The 27,940-nt window shown below is 35.1% G+C and overlaps 2 protein-coding genes across 11 annotated transcripts in view; one reads left to right on the top strand and one right to left on the bottom strand.

The window, feature by feature from the left end:
* PRPF38A (pre-mRNA processing factor 38A) overlaps positions 1 to 9,768 on the top strand; it is an 83,451-nt gene extending 73,683 nt beyond the window's left edge. The window contains exons 7-11 of one of the 2 annotated variants that reach the window (XM_077149654.1): positions 1,233 to 1,345; positions 1,910 to 1,936; positions 2,048 to 2,145; positions 2,591 to 2,639; positions 3,190 to 9,768. In XM_077149654.1, the coding sequence (XP_077005769.1) occupies positions 1,233 to 1,345; positions 1,910 to 1,936; positions 2,048 to 2,145; positions 2,591 to 2,639; positions 3,190 to 3,232 (330 nt within the window). In that variant the 3' untranslated portion in view covers positions 3,233 to 9,768. The remainder of the gene's footprint in view (positions 1 to 1,232; positions 1,346 to 1,909; positions 1,937 to 2,047; positions 2,146 to 2,590; positions 2,640 to 3,189) is intronic. The other variant, XM_077149653.1, reaches the window with a different exon arrangement.
* TUT4 (terminal uridylyl transferase 4) overlaps positions 3,678 to 27,940 on the bottom strand; it is a 119,050-nt gene continuing 94,787 nt past the window's right edge. For 4 of the 9 annotated variants that reach the window (XM_077149644.1, XM_077149635.1, XM_077149643.1 and 1 more), the window contains 10 exons: positions 26,288 to 26,365; positions 25,948 to 26,125; positions 25,634 to 25,681; positions 25,462 to 25,544; positions 20,721 to 20,836; positions 19,576 to 19,799; positions 18,722 to 18,822; positions 14,763 to 15,210; positions 10,997 to 11,155; positions 3,678 to 9,547 (listed from right to left, as the gene is read on the bottom strand). In XM_077149644.1, the coding sequence (XP_077005759.1) occupies positions 9,459 to 9,547; positions 10,997 to 11,155; positions 14,763 to 15,210; positions 18,722 to 18,822; positions 19,576 to 19,799; positions 20,721 to 20,836; positions 25,462 to 25,544; positions 25,634 to 25,681; positions 25,948 to 26,125; positions 26,288 to 26,365 (1,524 nt within the window). In that variant the 3' untranslated portion in view covers positions 3,678 to 9,458. Of the gene's footprint in view, positions 9,637 to 10,996; positions 11,156 to 14,762; positions 15,211 to 18,721; positions 18,823 to 19,575; positions 19,800 to 20,720; positions 20,837 to 25,461; positions 25,545 to 25,633; positions 25,682 to 25,947; positions 26,126 to 26,287; positions 26,366 to 27,940 lie in introns of all 9 variants that reach the window. The other 5 variants (XM_077149638.1, XM_077149641.1, XM_077149636.1 and 2 more) reach the window with 5 other exon arrangements.

Below are 27,940 nucleotides of genomic sequence, written 5' to 3'. Positions count from 1 at the left end.
TTCAAACATGTTCCATGCACTGAAATTGATTTTCCTTAACTGTCCTATAAGTATTTTCTAATAATCTGATTTTGTATTCAAACACGTTCCACGCATTGAAATTGGTTTATATGTGTAATTTTCTTTTAGTCTATTGGTTCTTCTTCCATCTCTTTTCTCTGCAATTGTTAATATGTCATTTTTTTCTATACAAATTTCCACAATGTGTATTTTCTTATGTGCCCCATGGTATCATTTAACATGTTTATTTAACCTTTGTATTTCTTGTAAACTCTGTTAGATCTACAGACTTAATTACATTTCAGTTGATTTTCTTTTCCCTTGTGGGGTGGAACAAGACTACTGCTTAGGCATTGATTAGGGATTGTAAAATGCTGATATTCGAATACTGTCATTTCTTAATTTGATACTTGAAATACTTCTATAGAACCTTCCCAAATCAATGTTTAATTTTTCATAAATACAGTTTGTATAGGAAAGGCAAGATAAATATTTCTTTACCACTTTTTTTTTTTTTTTTTTTTTTATGTGGGCAGGCACCAGGAACCAAACCCGGGTCCTCAGGCATGGCAGGCAAGCATTCTTACCTGCTGAGCCACCGTGGCCCGCCCTGTTTACCACTTTTTAAAAGAATAAGTTAGTTCCCTAGTATCCCCCTGAAATGATGAATGTGTTTTTGTTTTGGCAACATTTTGAACCCGTGGATTTAGAAATACTCGATATGTTTTAATCCATTACCCTTGCTGAGGTTCAAATTGTTTCATCTTTGGCTAGCACTGTAAGTGCTCATTGCTAAGAGCTTGGTGTTTTGGGGCCTTTTTAGTTGGCAGAGCTGGGGGGCAGTTTTTTTTTAAAAAAAGAAAATACACCATGCGTTTATAGTTAATTTAATTGATCTTACATCATATCTTTTTATTTTGCATTGGAAATCAAATTTCTTAAGGTGTTTAGCATAATTGTTTTCGCTCTTACTACATTCATACAGTCACAGGATAACAGTACCAACATGAGAACAATACGGGACTATCGCAGACAGTTTGATTTGTGGGGAGGGGTCAGTGGACAGGGGAGGGTAGTTCTTTGTGTTCTTGGTTTATCCCTCTATAGTCAAATTACTGCATTTTAAGTCATTGAAAGGTGGTCTTTGGGACAGGATTGGGAGTGTAACCAGTGTTCTAGATGGCTTTGCTAAACCTGTGCCCATCACTGCCCCATTTCTTTCTTATTTCCAGTTGGAGAGAGTACCATCACCTGATCACCGCCGGAGGAGCTACCGAGACTTGGACAAGCCCCGTCGTTCTCCCACACTGCGCTACAGGAGGAGCAGAAGCCGGTCGCCCAGAAGGTAAGGCTGTAGTCATTGGCCTTTTCCAAGAAGACTTTTTAGCACGGTAGCCTAGAAGTTTGGACATCAGAGAAGGAGAAATGCCCAGCCTATAAATAATGTGTTTGTCAAATGTATTATCTGTTGCCACAAAACCTCTGTGGCAGATGATAATAACCATTTATTTAGCTCGCAATCGAAAGTTTGCAGTCAGCTATTTAAGCTGGACTCAGATGGGCAGTTTCTTAGTATAAATAGCTAGCTTCCCTCACATGTCTTGCAATCTTAGGGTGGCTAGGGCAATTTCTCTCTTCTCCATGTATCTCATCCTCCAGTGGCTGTTAGGCATATCCTCATAGCAGTGGCAGAGTTCAAGAGCCAACAAGCCCAATCATACACGTGTTTTTCTAGCATCTGCTTAAATCACATTTGCAAATATCCCATTGTTACATGGTCATTTCCCAGGGTTAGGTTGGGAAGATGCTAGTGGTTAAGAATATGGATAGAAATGGGTGGGAAATTAGGACTATTTTTGTGATCTGTAACATTCATTGTATCCACTAAGGCTTTTTTTTTTTCCTGTAGGCGGAGTCGGTCTCCCAAAAGGAGGAGGTAAGCCTTCAGTCATTTATGATAAAGGATAGGAATTGAAGGGGCAGGGGTGCTGTTGTGTATGTTCTGCCAGACAGTATCTGGGAGTCTGACGAGTCATTTCCACAACAGCCCTTCCCCTCGACGAGAAAGGCATAGGAGCAAGAGTCCAAGACGTCACCGCAGCAGGTCCCGAGATCGAAGGCACAGATCTCGCTCCAAGTCCCCAGGTATAGCATTTTTGAGCCTTTTAACATTTGTTGTCTTAACAAAGAAATATAAGAGGAGCAATTAGCCTCCTGCAGTCCAGGAGTGCTGACTGTGTTAGTGCCTAATAGAAAGGAATTGGATTGGGAAATTTGAGTACGTCTGCCATCTGTCACTTACTATTTGTCTTTGTAGTTTTTTTTTCATCTGGAATTAAAGGAATAAGTCCTAACAGAATAGTGGTGAAAACCCAATGTGATGTTTATGAATAAGCCATAAATCCCTGAGTGCATATTAAGTGGTTTTATCACTACTTTCCCTACCACCAATTCAGAGAGGTGCTGTCTAAAGAGGTGTTCCTAGTATAGTCCAAAAAAGTATTAAGCCATAGGGATCAGAGGTAGTGAGAATGGTAGTGAAAGAAAAGAGGAGAGAATCCCACTCATCCAATGGCCTTTTCTTCCTCAGGTCATCATCGTAGTCACAGACACAGGAGCCACTCAAAGTCCCCTGAAAGGTATGAAATGACCTCTGTTTCAAATTAAGAATTTCACTCAGTTCAGAAGTCTGAATCACAACTACATTGAGCCTAAAAATCTTAATTTGATGGAGGAATTTGGGGATTATCCTTCATTACAAGACAAAATAGCCCCATTGCTCTGAGAACTATTAGGATTATATACTTTTTTTCCCTACAGCTTTGGATAGTAGAAAGGGCATAAGCTTTGGTCTCAGGAGACCAGCGTTTAAATTTCAACTTTTAACACTTAGCACTTGAGTAGCCTTGTACATGTCACTTTCATTTGCTGGGCTTTCATTACAAACCATTACATGTCATATAGTGTCCAATGTACTCTTACCTGTCAGAGGTATTTCCTCAAAATAATAGTAATGCCTGACTAACAGGGATGGCTCCGGGAGATTAAAAAAACACCAGGCTTGCTAAATGAATATTCAGTGTCCTCCACATCCACAACAATATCAGCAGATTATGGTCTTCCTCAAGTCCTTGCCCAACTCCTTGAACAGCTGCAAAATTTAATGATTTGTATGTGTTGCCATTTCAGGTCTAAGAAAAGCCACAAGAAGAGCCGCAGAGGGAATGAGTAATGGACTCAGTTTGGTTTTCATCCTAATGGCCTCCTGAGGATGAGGGTATCTGTCTATGTTGAAGGATTAAGATCTACTCCCTAGGCAGCTATAAAAATATTTTTTTTCCTGTCAGGTTTTTCAACCTTCCCCCTCCCATCCCACCCCCCAATTAAAGAGGTGCTGAGCTTTGTGAAGAAACTCTTTTAGAATCGTAATCCACATGTTTGGGGGATGATGCTTCCTATGGCTGCTTTTGACCCCTTTTGTACACACAAGCTGAACTATACTCAGATTAAATTCATAAGGACAGAAAAGATATGGGTTGAAGTAGTATATGAATGACAGGGAGAGGATGTGGCCATCTGCTGATTCTTTCCTTTTATTAACTTGTTATTAAACCTAACACACCATTTCCCATCTTTCTAGTAGTTTAGCCATTGCTTTCCTCAGTGATTGGAACTGCTTTGAGACTCCTGGGATTTATGCTGCTGCTGTTAATCAACAATGAAATCAGTAAAACATATTAGCAGCTTAGCTTTGTTTTTTTTTTTTTTTCCAGCAGCAACAAGTGGTAATGAACTGGTTAGCAGCAGCTTTGCAAAAACAGAATACAATTAAATGCAAGGTTCCTTCTGGATCACTTAATCCAGTTTCGTGGAACAGTTCAAAAAACAGTAACACAACCTCCTTTATATATAGTGCCATTCTTCCTCACAAGCCTTGAATTCCACATCAAAGAGCTCAGTCTTTATCTTACAAGCATTTATATTATCCTAGCCTAATCAGTAGCAGTAGAGCAACAGGATTGGAAAAGATTGGATGGAGAGACAGGTATCTAATCCTACACAAGCTTTGGACCTAAATGGCTCAACAATGGTTCTATTCAGTTAGAAAAAGCAGGAAGAGACTAGGTTTTGGAGGAGCAGGGAGTAAAAGGGAAGTGGTGGTGAAAATGACGTACTCACTTGAGCAGTTTTAATTTGAGACAGCTATGATACATGTAGGTAAAAGCCCAATTGCAAATAGGGACTAACATTCAGCACGGTGATCTAAGTTAGAGTTGACAGTGTTTAGGTAACTGTGGAAAGTATAGAAGTAAATGAGAAATTGCAGAGGGAGTGTGCCCATACGTAAGAAAAGCAAACAACAGAACCATTGGCAATGCCAACATTGGTCAAGAATGAAAACTAAAATGAACCATTCAGAAATGTAGGATAGGAGAATCAGGAGGAATTAGGTCAAAGCAGCCAAGGTTCTGAGAATGCAGAGCAAAATAAGAACTGAAAATTGTTCATGGACATTGATAAAAAGGGAAAAATGATTGAATGACATCTTCCAATTCTGGTCTCAGCATGAGCTGTGAAAACCGCTGCCTCACAGGATCCAGTTTCTTGGAAAGTTGTATCTGATCATCGGGTAACATTCCTTTGCTTAGTAGACACAAATCTTTTATAGCAATATGAAATCACCTTAGATTCATTTGAGCTTCATATATTACTCTCATGATAATAATACCTGAGTTGACAGAAGTCTTTAAGAGTACTATGGTTTGTGATACAACTATATATAGGACTGCCTTTTAAAATGAGATAAATGCATTTCAATTGTTTATATCGAGAGTCATAGCCGTTATTTTTTTACCAGAGTGATCTAGGTGATAAGAAATATTTTACAGCTAAATGACCCATGGACCAAACAATAGTTTGCAATCTGTTATCATCCAGTATACTGTTAAAGATATTAAGACCCCCACCAGAATTTTTAATAGCAAAATAAACTTCCCTGAAACATAAACTTTAGACATATGGTGAAATATGGACCAAAATATGGACCAGCATACGTAGCTTATTAATAGGAAGTAAACTGTATGTATTCTTGTAACAGAACCAAGAGAATGAATGGGACACGTTGAGTATCTTTTTTAAAGACCAATTTGATAAATGACAGAATTGCAGAGGAGATAGAGCTTAAGGCCAAACCTTGGTGAAGGCCATTTCTGTGTGCTAGCCTGCTGGATAAGGACTTGGAACAATAGTTTAAAACTATTTTTGATGACAACCTTTATTAAGAAATACATCTTGCCTCTGTATACACATTATGTATAGTCTGAACTGAAACAAATTTCTTGAGTATATTTGTACTCCTTATGTAAAACGCTCTTCCTCTTCGGTTTCAGTTTTTAATGATGGGTACCAAACGCTAAGTTTATTTTACTTAGCACAATTTGGAAAACACTGCCTTAATAGCTTTGTCATGAGATGCAATGACCTCTTCACACTAAAAAATGAAGGGGGGTTTGTTAAAAGGAAATAACAGATTTGGTGAAAGGGTTAAAACAACAACAAATATAAAAAGCTCATTCCCCTAAACTCGTCTCATTATTCTTCAGCTACTAGGCCAGATTAAAAGTGAATATTTAATCAGAAAATAATGATCACAGACACCAGCCCTGCCCCCCCCCCAAAATATTAAAGGAATAAAATGAGTTCTCCAGACTCAAAAAACAGCAGACAACCTGATCTGTTAAAACAATTTCAAGTACACAGGTTCAAAAAAGAGATTAAAAAGATAGAAAATAAAGTCTAAAGAAATACAGATTTTAAAAATTATAGAAACAAAAGCCTCATTAGAAGCCATAAAATACAAACAGTTTGGAAGAAATAAAAAATTAAAGCTAAAGACATAAAACAAAACACATGAAAGGAAGTCTAGCAGGTGCATAATTCATGTTCTTGATGAGCCCTGAACAAATCAAACATTTAAAAATATTCAAATAGAAGAGGGCGGTGTGATGATGAGTCAGTGGCAGAATTCTCACCTGCCATGCTGGAGACCCGGATTCATTTCCGGTGCCTGCCCATGTGAAGGGGGAAAAAAATTCAAATAGAAGACAAATTTCCTGAAGTGATAGAATGCAATGTCAAGAAATATCCTCATGAATGTAAAAGATACAGGATTATATGAGCACCCAATCACATAAAATAGGGGGAAATCAACATGGCCTCAGATTCTATACCAAATTTGATTCTAAGAGACAGTAAGTCTGAGAGAATTATGTTGGGAATTTTATACACAGCCAAGTTGTCCATAAAATGGGGATAGACATTCTTAAGTATGTGAGAACTTGAATTATAAAATCCTGAACCCTTCTTTTAAAAAACTGATAAATTCAGCCAAATAAGAAATGAATCAATTTAGGAACCAAAGAAGCAGTAAAAGGAGTAATAGTAAATACAAACAATCATTAAATAACAAAATAAGATTAAATAATGAGAAATTATTATAAAATGCAAATTAAGTGGACTGTTGTCCATATAAAAATAAACCAGGAAGTAGAAGAACTGTTAAATGTGCTGGTTTCAACTTTCACAGGAGTCATACTGTCTCCAATTGAAACGTGAAATTAGAAAATATTGATACCACCGGCTTTAGTGTGTTCCATAATTGTCCTTAATTTTAGGAGGCATCTTTCAGAATTAGAGTCTTGTAAAAACGCTCAAGTTCGGCATTTCTTCAGCTTTACTTTTTCCTTCTGTTAACTCAAATCAAGATTAATTTGCTATATTTATAATATATAAATATATTTATAATGTATAAATATAGCATATGAACCCACTTTTGTACAACTATTTGTATATTATCTATATCTATATGCTTAGGACATATAGTTGGAATGAATGAAGTTCTCCAGATATTAATAGTATTTATTTCTGGTTGATGGATTTTTGTACTTTCTGTTTTGTACTTTCATATAATGCTTATTGTTTTTTTAAATACACTTTTTAATTAAATTTATCCTTTAAAAGAAAAAAAAGGTTGTTTGGAGTTTAAGGCTTTTTTTTTTTTTCAAACTTATCAACACATTTCATATATTATTTGTTAGAACTGCATATTGGTTAACTACTTTCTGAAGAGCAATTTGGCAATATATAGCAAGAACCTCAGAACTTTTTATCTTTTTACCAGTAATCCCATTTATAGGAATTCGCCCTGAAAGAATATACACACAAAAAACTTCATCCCATCATTATTTTACATAATGAGAAAAAACTGCAAACAGCAGAAATGTCTAACTGTAGGATACTGGCCAAATAAATATATACTATATCATTAATATTCTTATTTTTGAAAAATCTTCATTGGCAAGGGAAAATACTAATTTCACCATGTTATGAACATTATATAAACCAAGTGTCAAAAGGGTGCTGTATATAATGATTAGTTATAATTTTTTGTACTTTTCAACTGTTCTACAATGAATATGTATTTAATAATTTTTTTATTTTAACTTCAAAAACTGTACTATATAAATTACACACTAAGATTATTCGATTTTTCAACTTTGAACAGTTTGCCAGTTATTGAACACTGGCAAGTGCTGAGGGAAAACTGAGATGCTGAAAATTAGCATATATAAAAACACTCTCATATAACTTCTTTGGTTACTGGAGTTTATCACCCTGTTAACAGCATGTAGGAAAAATAGCTTTGTCAGGTAGCAGAATGCCTGCCTTTAGGAAAGAAAGCTAAGCTGGGAGCATTCTTTGTTGTTACAGGATTTTGATGAAAATTTCAAATATATCTAAAAATAAAATGAATACCTATGTACCTTATCTTCTACACTAGAGGTATTGTTCTCTATGAGCTAGAAGATGATGAAATATTTAAACATTAATTTTACAAGAAAATCTTGAATGCTGTAATATTTTAATAAAAAAACATAAGTTGGGCCAAGTATCTCGTTAACAAGATAGATAAGTTGACACCACCTTAGAATTCTAAGGAATGCTAAAGATAAAAAACAATAAACAATAAATATATCTGATCTTAACATTTAATACATGACTTTTCAGTCCTGTAAAGGTAGGGCAGATAGATTTCAAGCATCATCCTTGTTGAGAAATATGGCAAGAACCCAGGTAGTCTTCTATTTGTGCAATGCATATGCAAGGAAATGCGACAAAGGTAGTACAATGGTGTCTTTAAAGTACATCTTTACCTATTTATTCAGCATAATCCCAAAGCTGTTGCACCATTTTGCCTAAAATTGATGGCAAATCTGGGTTAGACCAAAATGACCTGGTCTTACTATATAACACCAAAAACAGCTTTAAAAAAATCTAATGATTGGGTGGGCCACTGTGGCTCAGCAGGCAAGGACGCTTGCCTGCCATGCCAGAGGACCTGGGTTCGATTCCTGGTGCCTGCCCATGTAAAAAAAAAAAAAAATCTAATGATGCACATCTGAATTCCAGTGCTTCTATAACAACTGATTCCACAAGGATTATTGGTAACCAATTACCATCCTAGCAAGTGTTGCTGTCCAAACGTACTGACAAGACTCAGAATGGATATAAGAGCCCGGCATATAATAGGCCCTCAATAAATAAGATTTATCTTGCATACATCTTATGACCAGTTTAGAAAACTATTTCAAAAGATATAGTTAAGTGTTATCTTTAGAATTCACTTTATTATTTTGCACCTCAGGTTCTCAGTGATAAAATGGAGATAGCATCTGCTCCTATCAACTCCATGTGGTGGTTGTAAAGATGCAATTAAATAAAAGCCATGAAAAGATCCTTGGATTTCTAAAACTAAGTCTTGTGATTTAGAGTATTCTGTACTCACTGAGAATATAACAAATCTTTGAATTGTTACTTTCTATTTCCATGTAACAGCCAGCTAAGTTAACCAAATTTGACTCTGAATCAAAAAGATTAACTTAAAATAGAATTAGTTCAAAACAGACAAAAGCAACTTTGCATTCAAGTTTGAGTATTTTCAATATACAAGGTAAAAGAAAAAAAATGTCGAATCTTTGTGTTGTCATTTTATTTAATTTTTTACCTTTTAAAAAGTTTTTGGCACTACAAGGTTCTGTAAAGAATAGAGGTGACAAATTTAAACACATGAAATTCTTTCCTAATTCTTAAGAACAATATATATAAAGTCTGAAGCAACCAAAGTATGAATACAGCTAATAGAAAATAAAGAAATGTCATTTTTTAAATTCTCTCTATACAATTCATCAAGATTAAACAAAACATAAAATTCCCTTAAAAATAGGGTAATAAAATAGATGAAATTTGTATCACACCATCTGGTGATACCAGTAAAAACTATAGTTCATATTTATATACAAATAATACAGGCTTTAAAAACAGTCTTAGAATTTAAATAATCTATCTAAACGTGTTAAAATTTTAAATCAGGACCTGATTTTTTTGCTTTCCATTAAATGTCACTTTTTCTGCTGAATGTAACTGACATTGAGGTACGGATACCCTTGAGACAGCAGGACTGGCTGGTTGCTGTGCATCAGTAGACCAGCTGAAAGAAAATGGACTCGCATTACTCCGACACGTTTCCTCTCGGTGGGTGGGGACAACGCTCTCTACACCGACGGTTGGCACATCTGTCTGTTGGACACAACACAGACAGACAGGAAACTGAAAGGCTTGTGCCTATTTATCTGGCAACTCCTTAGAATAAACTTGAAGCTAGTTCTTTTTTTTTTTTCCTGTTTATATATAGTAAGAGGAGATGAAACATGTCAAAGTATTTTGGGGGGAGAGGGGTAGAAAGGGAGGGAATTGTTGGGTATGTGAAAGAAAGGAGAGAAGAAACAGATGGAGGAGAGGTATCAAGGGGAAGATACACTAGGGAGGAACTTCACACTCTCCCCTCTAAAGAGGGGTCTATATGACCAGTAATCACTTGCCTTAATCCTAGTTCTTTGCTTAGAAGAAACCAGCCATAGTTCTGCCACTGTCTTTATGATATAGGGAGGCTCCAGAAGTACATGAATGATTCGAGAAGGCTTCAATACGTATCAAGCCTGAGACCCATACCATGAGCCTGAACACCTCTCCTCAAAGTTATTTCACTGAGCCAGCATTTCCTAAGTGCCTTTCTTTAATTTTTTAAACTTCCTAGTTTTAACTGTAATGACTATGGCTCGGTTTTTGAACCCCAGTTTAACTGAGATCTGAAGGCCAGTCTCAGATATTCCATTAGAACTGAATTACCTTTGAAGCAAGTAGGCGAGATAAAATGCTACAAGTTCTTTGGAATTACCCTTTGTTATATTTATTACCTAGCTCAAAGCCATTACTAGTACTACATCATCTCCAGCAGAGTATGAATTCAAGTCCTAGTTTTAATAAACAAATCTGACCATATCTCTGTTCAACTCAAAAAACTATTAGATCCCTCTGCTTACTAAATCTAGTTCAAATGTTTTCATAATTTGGCCTCAGCCTACCCTCTTCAGCCGTATTATCTTACACATCTTCCCCATTTACCTCATGCTCTAGCCTTATTTTCTCTTCTATCCTCATTATGTCAGGAAAAAAAGTGAGTTTGCATATATATATTAATCCCTCAGCTAACGCCCTTTTCTCTAATGTAAAAAATCCCTAGAAATTTTCCTGTATATCTTTACAGATCCAGTTCAAATGTTAAAATCTGTGATTTAATCTCTGGTGTCCAAATTCTGCCCCTTTGACCCTTTCTACTAGGACAAAGTTAAATGACCCCTCTAAGCATCTATTCTTGCCTATTTTACATGTCTCAGTCTCATAATACAATGTGCATTAAGTATGGACATTTGTGTTCTCACACTTGAGCAACAAACACCTACTACAATCTGACACAGTATGCTCTCAATAAATGCTTACTGAATGCATTAATTTTACTCCCGTCCTGGCCTTTACTGACGCTCTCTGTCCCCGAACAAAACCCACCTAAGCCTGTTAACTTATTAGTGAACAATGGTACCTTGAGTATAGAATGGTTTGTTGGGCTGAAATCTGGCATTTCCCTGATGCATGAAGTTTTGATGCAAACCATAAGGCCACGAAGCTGGAACAAGGGGAAAATGGGGACGTGGTGCATGTTCCCAAGGAATTGGAGGATTTAGTCCTGGAAAGCCTGGCTCTGCATTGTAATAAGAAAAAAAATTTGAAACATCAGTTCATTCAAACATTCCTTCAACCCACAAAGCTTACTGCATAGCTACCACTGGCCAAGAACTATGCTAAATGCAGAAGATATCAAAAAAACTTTTAACAAACCAAACTTGATGACTGCTCAAAATATTTCTAAGACATACAAGTAAGAAGACATACAATGATTACTATAACAGATATATGGAAGGTACTCTGAAAAGGGGGATTAACCATCCTAAATTGACTGATTAAGCTGAGTTTTGAAAAAAAAGGAAGAAATTAGGCAAAAAGGGAAAGGAAGGGCATTTTAGACTAAAGGAACAGCATGTGCAAGAAACTTGGAAGCATAAAAAGCACAGCATATTTGAGGAGTCAAAAAAAAAAGCACTATAAGAGAGAAAGGGATAAAGGGAGGAAATTGTAAGAGATAAACAGGGCAAATATATCTCAGCCTCGTAGCAGCTTGAGGCATTGCAGTTTAACAGTTGAGAACTTGGGCTTTGAAGCCAACAGGTCGAAGATCAAATCCCAGTACCAAAAATTTTAAAGGTACAATTTTAAAGGTGTTATGAAGATTACATAAAAATACACTGGCTTGTACAAATTCTGGCATATAAGTAAGAACTCAAAATATGTAAGTCCTACTTTTCTATGGCCAACTACCCCCACCAATTTTTCTCTTTCCCTTTAAAATGTTTCTTTAAGTACATCTTTGAAAGTACAGTATCCACTGAATCTTCAGGATTGTTTCTAGTGGCTTCTTTTTATTCAGGGTCACAATATGCTAGGAAATAACCTGAAAGATACCAACTTGACCAACTAAACCTAGCAGGACTCAAATTAGGAGGTAAGAGATGAGGGGGAATAGGGAGCAAGGAAAATAAAATCTATACTAGCCACATTCCTAAGCTTCGATCTTCTCAAGAGGTAGGAAAACAAAGCAGCTGTCTTTCACAGCCGGTTCACTACAAGTTTGTAAAGCCAAGTTATAACTAAAGACAAGCTGAACAGCTCAGAGTTTACAAAATTTAAAAGGTATAACATTTAAGTTATCAATTGAGAAATGCTGTTTTAACATAAAATAATTTGTTTTCAGATATATTCCTCTCCCCCCCATTTTTCAAAACCAAAAATTATAATACAAGTAATATAACCCCATTAAAGACAATTTAAAAATGGGAAAAACAAAAAACTCACACTATTTCCTACTCTAACAGAACACTATTATTTTAATATATTCCCATCCAGTTCTTCCATTTTTAACATAATAGTAATTTAGCTGTGCTATTACTAGTCATGCATCATCCAACCAATATTAAATAATAATTTATTTAATAATTTATAACATGAAAAAAGCATCTACCATGTCAGGTACTGTACTGGATATTAGAGAGTCACTGGCTATTAGAGAAACAATGATAGACAAGACACAATCTTTAGCCTTAGTTCAGTCTAGTAGATTATGCATACAAGTAAACAGGCAATTTCAATATCATGGTTAGGAAACACGGAGGAGAGAAAGGATACCTAAGCAAATTATTGGAGGATAAGATCAGCAAGCATTAAGATAGGCACCCTGAAGAGAACGTGATCTAAATTGAAAAATGTAAGGACAAGTGAGTTAGCCAAGCAAGGCAGAAGGAGATATGTGAGGAGCAGGGGTAATGAAGAGGACACATTCCAGGCAGACAGAACAATTTGGATGGACAACCAAGGCTAAAAGACTGCATATGTTGTGTTTGTAGGCTAATTAATTCATTATGGCTGAAACACAGTGGTGGCAAAGGGTGATTTGAAACTGTAAAAAAAGAGCCAATATTTCAAAAGGCAGAGACTGTTTTCACAGTTATGTAACTGACTATATGTCATGGTATATACAATATTGTTGAATGAGAAGCAGAGTCCACATTGGAGGGTCATATGTGCTATATAGCCTTTGATCTTAGAAATCTAAATGAATCCTCTTTCTGGCATTTCTGCCCAACAAAATACATTACCTGCATTGTTTCAAAAGAGGTCTGAGGGACCTTCTCCATCATCAGTGTTCTCAGGAATAGCATACTTCTGTTTTGTTTTTATTAAATGCTGTATGACAGGGGTCACATTTCATTCTTTTTTCATGTGAGCCCCTTATTGCAGCATCATTTGTTGAAATTTTCTGTGGTTTGGTTTTTCATTTGTTTGTTTTTGCTTGCTTGCTTGTTTGTTTGGGAACTGCATGGGCCGGGAATTGAACCCAAGTCTCCCGCATGGCAGGTGAGAATTCTACCAATAAACTATCCATGCACCCCCTACTTTTGTTTTAAATTATCCCTAAATTCATTCTTTTAAAAATCAATAAAAGGAAAGAATCCTATGTAAACTGTATTTTAGGGTAACCAAATAATAAATAAGGAAAAGTTCTTCTTAGAAGAAACCCCAATAGTAAATAGAAAATCACCATTTTATAATCTCTAATAAAATAAGGGATCTAAGCAATAATTACTGGCAGCTAAGACCACTAAGTCAGAATTAATGAAGAACTTCACAATAGATGGTACAGGTTGCTGTCACATGAACTTACTGATCAATTTTATGTTCACTAAAAAATGAACAACGAGACATTACGTTCTTTCTGAAGTAAGGGAATAGGAAATGCACAGCACAAACCAAGAAGTATTCTGGCTAACAAAAAGAGCCTGGATCTAACTGAGCCTCAAGAACTAACTACCAGTTTACAGGAACTAAGAGGACAGAAGTACATGAAAAATGATGTTAAACAAGGATGCAGTCAACTTCAGAATATGTGAAATTCTAAAGGACTACTGACCTTATTTATTCAATAAGTACATGGCATGGTAAAAAAATAAATAAATGGTGAGGGGGAACTGTTATAAATTAAAGGAGATTTATAACAATACATGTGGTATTGGACTGTCTACGAATACTGATTTAAATAAATAAAAAATAAGAATAGCTGCTTTTAGAGAAATGGGGAAATTGAACAAGGACTATTAGATAACAGTAGATATGGTTAATAGTACTATGACTTTTTTTTAAGAAGCACAAACTGAAATTTACAAGTGAATTTGACCCAATGTCTGAGATTTGATTAAAACTCAAGCCAAAAAAAATTTGACAGAGAGCACAGGTTTGAAGAAAGAAAATGGTTTAAATCGTGGATGTACCATGATTAACTATGACAGCATGACATGATTTAACCTGTCAACTGCCTCATCTATAAAATGAGTACTAATAATACCTACAACCAAGCAGCACTGCTGTGAAAATTAAAAATAAAAATAAAATAATAATAGCATTTATGTTTATTACCTCATTTACTAATCACAACATCCCTGCAGTTAGATGTTATTAATACCCCAATTTTACAAATGATACTAATTCACAAAGAAATTAAGCAGCTGCCCAAGGACACATAATAAATGGCAGAGCCAGGATGCAAACCCAGGCAGTCTGACTCAGAGCATATGCTCCTAACATTTATGTAATCCTATCCTGTCCCTCTACAAATATTGCTTGCCTCTTTTTCCTCACATGTTCCACTGATAATTCCAACCTTTCTACAGACAGACAGAAAGAAAAGAAGGAATAATTACCTGAATTCCCCACTGCACCATTGTTCACCAGAGAGTTTGGAGCCACAGTACGAGGCCAGTGTCCATCATGAGAGGAGCTAGGGATTGCCACAGGTCTGGCAGCAGGCTGTGCAAAGATGATGCTGGGATCATTCAGGCCAATATTGCTGGGGGCACTGCCTGGGGTAGAGTGGATCACTGGGCCATGGATGGGCCAGGAAGGGCCAGGAAGTTGGAGAGGGTGCATTGGCAATAATCCCATATTGTGCATGGGAGAATACTGAGCTGGTGGTGACTGGGGAAAGTTATACATAGGCATCTGGACTTGATGGGGGGGCTGGGCTCCCTGCTGAGCTGGGCCAAGCTTGGGTTGGGATCCTGGCTGTGATGGAGACTGGGTAATGGCTGCTGGTTGGGAAGAGTTCTGTGGAAATGGCTGGGGCTGAGGGGAATAAGACGGTGAATCAGACTGCAGAAAAAAAAGGGATACATTTTCAAATTAACTGATAAACATCTTACTTTAGGAAAGCACAGGTACAAAATTGTGTACTTATTTCATCAGAACATTATAAACAGAACACTATCATGTATAAAATAACAAAAAATCATAAAAGCCTCATTTTACATGAAGGTTGGACTTTTTCCAATATACTAAAGCCATCTCTCAATAGGCATTGCTTCATATACCTAAAGAAAATAGAGGCTAGACATCATTATTGCCACAATGTAGAACCTTTATTTCCAATTGTGAATTAGAACTATCCATCTAAATATCTCACAATCACTCTCATTCAGTCTGTCAGCAAGTACTGACTGAATGTCAATTATGTACTGGGTATAGTTCTAGATATAAATAATGCAGTATTAACATGCATGCCCTCATAGAGCTTAAAGTTTACAGAGGGTAAGACAGAGGGCAGATAAAGATTACATAATCAATTACAATAAAGTAAAATAACTACCACAATAAAAAAAGATGCAGCAGTGTATAATGAAATCACAAAGCAGGAACAACTAACTCAATTTGGGAGAAGAAAAGAAAAGATCAAGGAAAGCTTCCCAGAGGAAGTGACCTTTAAGCTGAGACTCTTTTAAGTAGAAAGCAGCCTGAAAAGGGAAGATAAGAATAAAGATGTACTTCAGGCAGAGGGAGCAACATAACTGAAGGTCTACCAGGAAAAAAAGCATAGATTTTTAAAGAAATTGAAATCTGAAAGAATTTTAATATGACTAGAGTAAAAGGGCAAGGGAATGGTAGATCTGGGGTTGAAGAGCTAAGGGGCAAGGATCTTGGAAGCCTTGTGAAAGTGTTTACACTTTACTCTGAGGGCAATGGGAAACCACTAAAAGGTTTTAGACAAATCTGGGAACACTGTCAATCTGCATTTTAGAAAACTTACTCTGGTATAAGAAGAATGAAATGGAGATAAAAAAAAAAATAGACTGATGAGACTGGTTAGGAGATTGCTGTAATAGAATTGTCCTGAGATGATGGCAACCTGGGTTAGGGAAATACAATAAAGAAGGACAGAAGCAAATATGGTTCTGTGAGCTATTTTTAAAAGGTGGAAAAAGAGAATTTACTGACTGATTGGATGTGGGAGTTGAAGGGTGGGGAGGAGTTTTAAAACTAGATAGATACTTGTGTCACTCAACAAGATGGAGAACACAGGAAGAAGAGGTGAAGGTTGGGGTTTAGAGAGAAATGAACACAGGAGGAGGAAGAGGTCAAGTTTGGGGTTTAGAGAGAAATATGTTATATTCTAGACAGGCTGATGTTGAGGCGCCTTATTAGACATCAAAATAGAGATGTCTGTTATACTCTTAACCCTAGCTCAGGCCTCTAGAGGCAGGGGGACTGGAAGTTAGGGGCAGATAGGAAAGTGGTTAGAGCATAAATTATGGAGTAAGAGAGGCTGAGGGTTCAAGTTATGGCTCAAAGTAACTGTGACCTCAGACAAGATACTTAAATCTCAGTTTCTTCATCTGTAAAATAGATCATGAGGACCTAATTCATAGGTTGTCAAGATTAAAGAATGCATGTAAAAAATACAAAGACCAAATTCAAGAGAGTAGATAACCTTTGGTAGCAAGGGAATGAGAGTAGGAAGATCTTAGGGAGAGGAATGAGATCCAAGAGGGGTTTTTAGCTGTGCGTAATTGTTTTAAAAGTGAAAATAACAAAATGTTAAGAATTATTAAGGCCTGGTGGTGGCACATGGGTGTTTATTATTTTCTATACTTTTGTACTTTTGAAATATTAAAACAGACAGGAAGAAAGCATTCCTGTTTAGCACATAGTTAGCACTCAACAAATATTATGTAATTTTTACTGTTGTTGTAGTTATGTAATATTTATGAAAGTGTCCAGGATATGATAGGTATCCAAATGTTGGGTATAGGTGGCTATTCCTAAATGTCCTTGCCATTTCAGACTTTTCCTACTGTTGCTCTTCAAATGCTCTAAGAGTTTTGTCTAAAACACAGGTCACTTGACCCATGTGTAAACCTTCCTGGCAACGTGGGACAGAAACCCTAGAATGAGCTGGAACTGGGTATCAAGAGATTGAAAAAAACCTTCTCAACCAAAAGGGGGAAGAGAGAAATGAGACAAAATAAAGAGTCAATGGCTGAGAGGTTTCAAACAGAGTTGAGAGGTTATTCTTAGGCATTATGTAGATATCACCTTTTTAGTTAAGGTATATTGGAGAGGATGGAGACTGTGTTCCAATAGCCATGTTTCTTGAAGATGATTATACAATGATATAGCTTTCACAATGTAACTGTGTGATTGTGAAAACCTTATGTCTGATGTTCCTTGTATATAAGGTATAGACTGAGGAGTAAAACATATGGATTAAAAATAAATAAATAATAGGGGGAACAAATGTTAAAATAAATTTAGTAGATTGAAATGCTAGTGATCAATGAAAGGGAGTGATAAGGGATACAGAAAAAAATAGGGGAAACAAAGGCTAAAATATATTGGGTAGATGGAAATACTAGTAATCAATGAGAGGGAAGGATAAGGGGTATGGTATGTATGAGTTTTTTTCTTTTTATTTCTTTTTCTGAATTGATGCAAATGTTCTAAGAAATGATCATGGTGATGAATTACAACTATGTGATGAAATTGTGAGTTTTTGATTATATACCAAGAATCAATGATCATATGGTTCATGTCTGTATATTATTATGATTAAAAAAATAAAATAAAATAAAACAGGTCACATCAGATTTAGCATGTTTAATAGATAAGAGCTTTAAAGCTAGATATGCCTGGCTTTGAATCTTTTAATTTCTCTTATTCTCAGCTTCCCAATTTGTAAAATGTGATCATTCTATTACCTACCACTTTGCACAGCCACTCTAAGGATTTAAATTTGATAACAGTAAATGTAAAGCACTGAAACATAGTGTCAGGTTTAGAATAACCTCTCAGTTCATATTTGATTAACTCAAGAAGTACAAGGTGCATACAGATTTAGACAAAGGTTAAGAACAATTTGGCTAAATTAACATAAAACTTTTAAGTCTGAATTTTAATTCCATACTTACTGTCTTTTACAAGGTGCATTTCACTAAGTAACCACAGGTCCAGCATGAGAAAACACGTAAAAGATTCAGGCAAGGAAAATGCCATGTGCATACTGCCCTATCATCACTAAACCGTTTAATATAGTTCAATTTTTATGACTATTTTATTAATGGTACTGACATTTTTCCACCAGGCAAAGCCTGAAACTTCAAAATCATTACTTTATTTTAATCCAGCCAACAACCTTTTTATGTAGTTGTTATCTTATTTTACATATGAGGAAGAAGGCTAATGGAAGTTAAAGTAGCTTGCCCATTCATCTAAACCCAGATCTACCTTATATGCCTAGGATTACATTTGCCAGTCTGAGCAATAAACTACTATCATACACGAAAGACAGTGCTGCATTCCTATCAAGACCATTCACAGGCAGAGTACTTACACATTCTGAGGATTGTCTAGTCCTTATGGGCTGATCCCCTTGTTGCTGGGCTGAACCAGCCACCTGTTGGGCATTTACAAGGTTACGGACCAGCTGGGCTGCTATGAGAAGACATTACAAAGAAAAATCAATAGATAAAGAAGTCACAGAGAAATCAATAAATTCCCTTTCTTACGAAAAAGAGTCTCAAATCTGAGATTTCAAAAATATGGGCTTTTAAACTATCAGTCTGTGAAGGACTTGTAACAACTAATTTTTTAAAAGCTATTTTGTAGTCCCCCAGATCCATCTAAACATACACTGGTTTCTGGAAACAAGACTGAATGTCATACTTTTTTTCTGAATGAGACATCATATTTACTTAAGAAAATAATCTCTGCAACAAGAATCTGTAACTGGAGATCCCTTCTAAAACATTCTAAATTTTTTCAATAAATTCTCATTTGGGAGTTTATTTTACTATTTGATTCCTAAAATGTATTGTGAGACACAGCAGAAACAGGTTTTCCCCCCTCACAAAAGGGTTCAAAGAACTAAATTTTTTCTACATGTTCCCAGAAGAGAACCTCTCATAAAGAGTATTAACTTTTGAGAGCAAATGAAAGAGATAAAAGAGCCTGACTCAAATCCAAAGAATACCTAGGAGTTAAGTACATCAGACTGTTGAAACCTTGATTGTGAATATAGCCCCATATTGTTCAAAGTAAGAGCCTCACAGGTTAATTTTAAACTCTTTAAGAAATTCTAAGATCCAAAGTCATACAACTACAGTTTGGAATAGAAAAGCTAGGTCTTTGGCACAGAATCAATTACTTCATTCTCACTAGAAAGTGTTTTTGGCTTTTTCTATTTACCTGCCACACTGCTATTCCTCTGACGGGCCAGCTTGACCTCTGGGCATTCCCTTCGTACATGTCCTGCATCTCCACATATAAAACATCTGAGGTCTCTGGGATCTCGAAAGTCTCGGGTGTCATGGAGATCTCGGGGGTCAAGAAGGTCTCGAGAGTCTTTCTCCTCTTCATTCCCTTCCTTTTCTTCTTCACTGTCTTTCTTCTTTAGTCTAAACAGTAAACTACTGATACCAATAATGCGGGGCTAGGGACTTGTAAGCAGGGTGAGTCACAGACCAAACTAAAGTATACAAGAGTCTCATAATCACAAAGGACTAACATGCTCATTGTTACATGCATCATGGTTTTTAAGGCAAGGGACCTCACATTTATAGCACACATACTCATATGGCAGAAACTGGGTATTCCAGTAGTTTAAAAATACATTATTAAATGTAAAATATTTTTAATATTGAATTTTAATACTGTAACAATCCTTAGAGGTTGGCATTTATTATTTCCATTTTTCAGAGGATGAAACTGAGGCTCAGACAATGTTAACAGTCTTGCCTACATTTAAAGGCAGGAAACAGAGGGGATAGACAGTTACAAGTTCTTTATTTTAGGCCAAACTTCATGATTAAAGAAAGATTTTCTGGGCTAATTAAACCTAGTATATAGATTTCAGAGAAGGAAAAGTATGTTTCATAGATAAATTTTGAGGGGGTACATAAGATGTGTGTTCCTCAAGGTAAATAATATACTGAGATACCTCAAAATATATACCACAGGATTCACATATACTTAAATTAACGGTTTGCATGATTGTGAGGTCTCTGGCAAGAACCTCTTTTCTTGGTCATCTTTTTTTTCTTGACTCCTAGTATATAGGTCTTGCCACATAGTAGATGTCAGTGAATGTTTCTTCAATAAACAAACAAAAAACCCCAAATATTGAATTAACAGATAAATGAATAAATGAATTGCACAGGACACCATTACACCACAAATACATTTCGCCCCATAACAAGATTCTATTCTAATGAATTTACCTAAGATACAACTTAAAGCCCTTAACTTTCTCAAACATTTCTGAACACAGCTATAACTAGAAATTAGCCTCACATTTATTTTCCTTGTAATTTGATATATAATCATTTGCTAACCTTCTCCTTTTAGGGCAGTCTTTCATGTAGTGGCCTATTTTTCCACATACGCGGCAACAACGATCATTGGGAGCCAGTTCTCCATCTGTTAATACTCTGGAATCAAAGAAGTACTCCTAGGGAGAAAATGCAATTTTGCTAGAAAAAGTCACTATACATTTTTTGAAACCAAGTGGAAAGGAAACCAAAATACAAAGTAGTTAAATTAAAAAAAAAAAGAATATTAACATATTTTACTGTAAATAAAACAAGACAAGAGAATAAGATTCAGTATCACCATCAAAAACATCACTGCTACTAACATAACACTGCTAACAGTTTAAATCCACATTCATTTACTCATTCAATCCCTATAACATGTCAATAAAGTAGATAATATTTTCAACCTTCTCCTATAACATGTCAATAAAGTAGATAATATTTTCAACCTTCTTGTATAGGCCCATAGTAAAAGGTTGATGAGCAGTAGAAAAATGATTTAGAGCTAAGGCTGTCTGACTACAAAGCTCATGCCTTCTGTTATACGAGGTTACTTCTGGAAAGAAACTATTCTCTTTAAAAAAAAGCATTTCTCACAAGTATTATATAAGTAAAGCTTCCCTCTGGTTTATTTAAAACATTATTTAATTTGCATATACGAAGAAGATACAGCGTTTAGCATTAAAAAAATGAGATGTATCAAAAGAGAAGATAGGGAACAAATATGAAGTAAATAATTTTCTCAAGTTTTAAAAGAACCAGGCTTATTTTTGCTTATGCTAACACCTTAAAGCTTTAGCTCAATTTTTCACAGTCACAAAGATTAGTTGTTCCTAAGAGTACTAATACTTCTGGAAGGCAAGAGAATATGGCCACTTAGAAATCCCTAAATCCATCTAAAGTCAAAGATAAAAGTATAAGAAACCCACTCATTAGGATGACAATAATCAAAAAGACAGACAATAAAACGTGTTAGCAAGAATGTGAAAAAATTAGAACCCTGTAGACGGGAATGTAAAATGGTGCAGCCGCTTTGCAAAACATTTTGGCAGTTCCTCAAAATGCTGACCAAAAATTTACCAAAATAACTCAGCAAATTCACTCTACGTATATATCCAAGAAAAAAGAAACCTACATCCACGCAAAAAAAACTTGTATAGCAATGTGCATGGCAGTATTATTCATAATAGTAAAAAAAAAATGGAGACAACTTAAAATGTCTGATGAATTGATAAATATAATGTGGTATATCCATACAATGGGATATAATTTGGTCATAAAAAGAATGAAATATTTATACATACTACAATATGAACTGAAAACATTACACTAAGTGAAAGAAGCCAGTCACAAAGGTCACATATTGTATGATTCCACTTATACGAAATGTCCAAAATAGGTAGATCGATACATAGAAAAAAGAGCTCAGCGGTTGCTTAAGGCAGGGAGCAGGGTAGAGAGGAAATGGGGACTGTGGTATAATGAGTATGGGTGTGTTTAGAAAAGGATACAAATGTTCTAAAATTATATTGTGATGATACTTGTGCAATCCTGTGAGTATATTAAAAAAAATACTGAATTATATGCTTAAAATAGGTGAATTATGTGGTAATGTGAATTACATCTCAATAGAAGTATATTTTTTTAAAAAGATAAGATACACTTCTTCACATTAACTGTCATAAAACTAAGCGCTAATTAATATCTTCACCATCAGTTTCTGCTAGGATGAAATGAAAGCTTTTCTGAATTCACCCAGTTACTTAAAGCATAAACCTATACATCATCCTGAACTTATTCTCCTTCACCCATCACCTCTACTTAATCATCAAGTTCTATCCATTCTATTCTTGAATATCTCTTGAAGCTACTTTTCTCCCTCCCATCATCCCAACTAAGGGGGTCTAGATCTGAATGAGCAAATTTTTTCTTTAAAAGGCTAGATAGTAAATAAATGTGTTAGGGAAAAATTGAGTTTGTTATGTAAATATTTATATAACGAGAAAAAACAAATTTCCACATTTTTTTATTAAAGAAATTCAAAATATGCTACTAACACAGGTTCAATTCTTTCATAGTACAAGTTTACTAATGAGAAGGATGGAATTCTTTTTTGGAAAAACATTTCCCTTAAATGGGATGCAATGCTCGTGTTCCTTATTAAAATTAATTGCAAATGTTTATCTGTTAATGCTGATCTGCAATTACATTTTTATAGTTTTTTTTTTTTTTTTTAAACATGGGCAGGCTCCGGGAATCGAACCCAGGTCTCCAGCATGGGAGGCAACAATTCTGGCACTGAGTCACTGGTTCACCACCCTGAAATTAAATTTTATATATTTATTTTTGAAAATGTTTTTCATAGATTAAGAGGTTGAAGATTCATGGTTCACAGTCTATAAAGAAGGGCTCAAGAGTACATGTGATGGGACTAGTCTTCAATAAAAGAAAAGATATATGTGGATGCAGACAGGAATAGATCTCTAGCAGAGCAATGAAGGAACACTGATATGAAAGTATCTATTGTCTTAGGGGAAAATTCATCTACACAATTAAGAAGGCCAGAGGTAAAAGGGGGGACAAAGTGTAGGGGTTACTGAATTTTAAGTAAAATAAATTAAGTTTGAAATAGCTCTTATAGAATGGGAGAGAGAGGTAACTAAAGAAATGTAGTAAGACTGTAAAACATTACAGTTCAGTTGAGGCTAGTGAATATTAATTCACAGCTATACTTTATAGTTAAAACTGCTCGACTCTATGATGTTTTTTCCATTAATGCTTAGCTGCTCAAGTATAGGCAGATTGTAGGTAAATGGCTGAATTCATTTAATGTTGCACATATGAGGGCGCTAAACGACAGAAGGGCAAATTAATTTAAAGTCCCAAAGAGTAAACCAGAGAATGTAAGTTAAACGGGAGAAAAATGAAGACAGAAGATAGGTGATGTATAAGGAAAAAAAAACAGCTCAATATATCAGAGGACCTATTGATGTAGAAGAATAGTTGAAACACATATATTTGAGTGAGCAAGAAAGGTGAAAGAAAAGAAAATACACTTGTCTTTATCCTCCATTAGATGCTAAGGGAATGAATTATATCTACTTTATACGCTGTTATCCCAGTGCCTAGCAGAGAAATAGGTACAAAGTAGGAATTCAATAATTATTTGCTGAAAGAATACATTTTACTATAGAAAGTTTAAGAAGGAAAGACTTGTGCAAGGACATTTTCTATAGCCTCAGTTATAACACTAATACAATTAAGACAACCTAAATATCCATCAAAGAAGAATAAACAAACAGGCATATCCAAGCTATGGAACAGTATATATTAACTTCTCAAAAAAAATAAAGTAGCTAAACACTGGTTAGCAGATTTACAGGATCCTTTTGATAGATCTCAAATTGCTGTAACCCCAAATGACATTCAAGCCCAAAGACTTTAATATCATTATATAATTGAGGACTTACTAATAATATACTCAGTTACTAAGGACAACTCAACATTTTGTATTCGTAAACTAAAATTAGCACACTTCAGTTTATTGAGGACTCTAATTTCATATTCTACTAACAAATCTGACTGCACCGATAGGTTCCTATTGAAAATATATGTACTTGCATATACAGATTGGAATCCTCACAATTTTCAGGCAAAATACTTTAGCAATGCATTGTCAGATTTTTTGTGGCTTTCTTTTTTTGCATGGTCCAGGCAACTGTGGGTTTCTTTACTGCTATTTTAATTAATATATTTGTAAAACTATTGTTAAGTTTTCCTTTTGTTAGTCATTTTGTCCTTGTGTGATTCTTCTATTGTTTCACTTTTTACTGTTATTTTCTTTCTCTCCATTATACTTATTACCATTACCTAAGAGGCTGAGCAATTAAAAACGTGTGAGAATCACTGTTCTAAAGGTAACAGACTTCTCTCTGATTTTCTTAGGCCTTCTTTCACACCACCACCAAGAAAGAAGAGTGCTGAAAGAGAACTTAAGAAGTTCAAGGACATTCATTATACAATAAGAGTAGGATCATGGCTTCTTTCACTTCTGAGATTTCTTCTCTTGGAAGTCGCTTTCTTTGTGAAATTGAGCTTCCTCCCATTTGGAAAGAAGAGACTTCCCACCCATTAGAAATGAAGCAAAAAACAGAGTGAGACCAAGGGAAATGGTTCAGGCAAAAATAATTCTCTCCCACTTAGTTCAGACAAAAATGATTTTCTCTGTTTCACATCATTTAATACAGTTCACCAGGGTTATAACAAGATTAGAGCAGAAGAACCAGCAAATAACAGATCATTTGTTTTGTGTTGTCCTCTCTAGGTATATTTCACCAAGATTTCTAGAAATGGAAGAAAGGCAGTAAGTAACAGATCAAATTAAAAATTCAAGGATCTTGAACTATCTACCCTCATATACTCAACAAATAGTATTTGGTGCATCTGGTGTGTCTGGCACTTTGATAGGCTTAATGAAGAAACTTACTAACATGGACCCTGTCCCCCTGGAATTTAATAGTCTAGTGGGAGAGAGAATTTAACAAATAAGTTAAATGTACACACATACATATACATAAAATGTATGTAACAATCCACTATGTACTATGCTAAGTGCAATAAGAAAAAATACAGGGAGCTATGACCGTTTTTTCCTTATTCCAAATATCAACTGGGAAACAGGATTAAGTTTTTTTTCTCTAAAAAAAAAAAAAGTTATTTAAGAATAAAGAAAAGATTTAGAATTCAAATTATATAAACTTACAGCTTCTCTGCCAATGAGGGGATAAAAGGGAGTACCAAAAAGTTTCCTTCCGTTGATAAATGCCTTCATGATGAAATTGGTCACTATCGGGGAAAGAAGAAAATAATAAAAATGCAGGTCAGCAATGTGTTAGAGCTTTAACAGCAGAGAATCACTACTATTTAAAACTTACTTTTTCTAGAAACTCCAGCACCAAGGTTATGATTCAAATCAAAAGGGTCTAGAAAAGAAATTTTTTTAAAGAATTATGTTCATTGTAAGTAAAATACACTTACTAGTCATAACTAGGGATTACTATTGCTCAGACTATCTAAGTCAGCAAATCATTCTTTTAAAATTGTATATTAAGAGGTGGAAATTGATAAAAATCAAAAGAAAAAATCTTCAAAATTCTGATATGCTTCCATTTCCCCCCAATTTCCTTGGCCAAATGACATTCTGACTTGTTTTGTTTTGTTCCAGAATTAATAACAGCTAAATGATTACCTTCAATAGCAATGCATTTGGATGTCCACTGCTTCTCAAATGTTGTCAACAGCTTTTTCTGTCGAATACTAATTACATATTCCTTGAAATCAAACTCTTCGGTATAGAAGCGAAGCAGTCCCAACCAAAGTTCTCCTAACGTTTCTGTGTTCTTTCCAAGTGAAGGTAAACGCTTTTTCTACAGGTAAGTTAAAGAAAAGAAAAGGGAAGGAAAGGAAAACAAATGTCTACTGGTATCCAAACTATGGACAATAAATCCAAGTAAAATTCTTAAAGTAAGTTATGCAAATCCTGACCCTTATCAGTGAACATTCAAAACATAAAACTATGAAAACATTACCAGTTCTTCTGTTCTATCAAAGAAAAAGGCATTCCATCCATCAACCATTCTCTGTGGAATCTGTTTTCCATCAAAGATCTGCATAAAAAAATTAATTTTATTATTAGATTGCAAGTCAGTCAATCCAAAAGCACTAAATACTCCATTTTTTTTAGTTTATGTAGTGTAGACATACTGAAATTCTTCCAAAAAGAAGGTATCAGGATGATGTAACTTGACGCCAAGTAATTAATAAACAAAATGTATCTGAAAGACCAAGCTAGCAAAAAATAGACTTTCCAAATGATGCATTTAATGTTATCTAACTGACCTATGTTAAAATACACCCAACCCAAGATTAATGAGGCAAAACTAAAGAAAATGAAAATAGCCGTTTCATCAAAGGACCATAGATACAGAAATATACAATAAATAATATCTAACGATTCTGTGGCCAAAGGAAATCAACAGAATAATTTGTTTTGGAAGGGGTTCTGGTAGCTTTAATCAGTTATTTAAATCATATGAGTCCAAAAAGCATCTGGACATTGATTTTTTTTTAATGGAAAATCAGGTACCTTTCCCTAACATTCTCATAAAGACAGGAAAATTGTAAATCTTTTGGTATTAATTATGAATAGTAATTTACTAATCTAAAGAAAGAGTGAAGGGGGGAAAGTAATGCGATTTTGAAAAGAAAAAGTATCCGTAAGATGATTATATAGGCATAGTTGATCTCTACCAGCAATTTGAAGAACTTCTTCCTAAGGGAACTTTAAGGAGGCGAGGCGATGAAATGGAAAGTACAATAGGCTCAGAGTCAGCAGACCTTATTTCCAGTCTAGGTCTTGCCAAGCATTTCATTTCCCAATAAAAATGAGAAAAGATTAGAATAATTAGGTCACTGGTTTTCACATTTTATTTTTCTTTTAATCTATAGAGGTTTTTCCTAAGACGGAACTTTCCTTGGAAGCTCAATATATGAAGCAGATAAAAGTAAAGACTCTTGATAGAAGCCTGGGTTAAGAAAATGTATCCTACCTATTTCTTACCTACACTCCCCCCATATACAAGTGACACCCATTTAGGGGTTCTACTGAACCCCCAGTGCTTAACAGAATACAGTTCTCTACTAGCCCAAAGTCTGCCATATAGTGAAAACTTAATATGTTTGCAGAATGAATATATTTGCTCTGTAAGTATGTTTTCATAAAGACTCACGTTTCTAGAAATTTACACTTAATGATAAATTGCTTTCTATATTTTACACATAACAAAAACAGTTACCAAGAATCACCCAGCATAAATTCTAACATTTCCTAAAACAAAAAAGATAGCACTTGACAATTAGAGATATTAATATCTGAAACAAAATATATTAGATCCTGACCTCAAGAAAGACATGAAGGTTTTAAAAGAAGCCAAAGTATTAATATTTTACCCTTGTAGATTAGGATGATATTATAGATATTCCATGCTTTGTATAGTTTAATTTATTTACCAGACATTGAAATAATAACAGCTACCTCTTTAGACATTGATTCTTTTAAAGATAATTTTTGCTTTTGAGCAACATTCATGACCCAAACTCAATTATTTTGGCTGGTAAGGCAGTAAACATGTGGGGCCTTACAGCATGATTAAACTCTAATTTTGCATGTTCTTATGAACTCT

The sequence above is a fragment of the Tamandua tetradactyla genome, chromosome 2 (assembly GCF_023851605.1).
Source record: "Tamandua tetradactyla isolate mTamTet1 chromosome 2, mTamTet1.pri, whole genome shotgun sequence".
Taxonomy (NCBI): Eukaryota; Metazoa; Chordata; class Mammalia; order Pilosa; family Myrmecophagidae; genus Tamandua; species Tamandua tetradactyla.
This window is presented reverse-complemented; position numbering and strand designations above follow the sequence as displayed.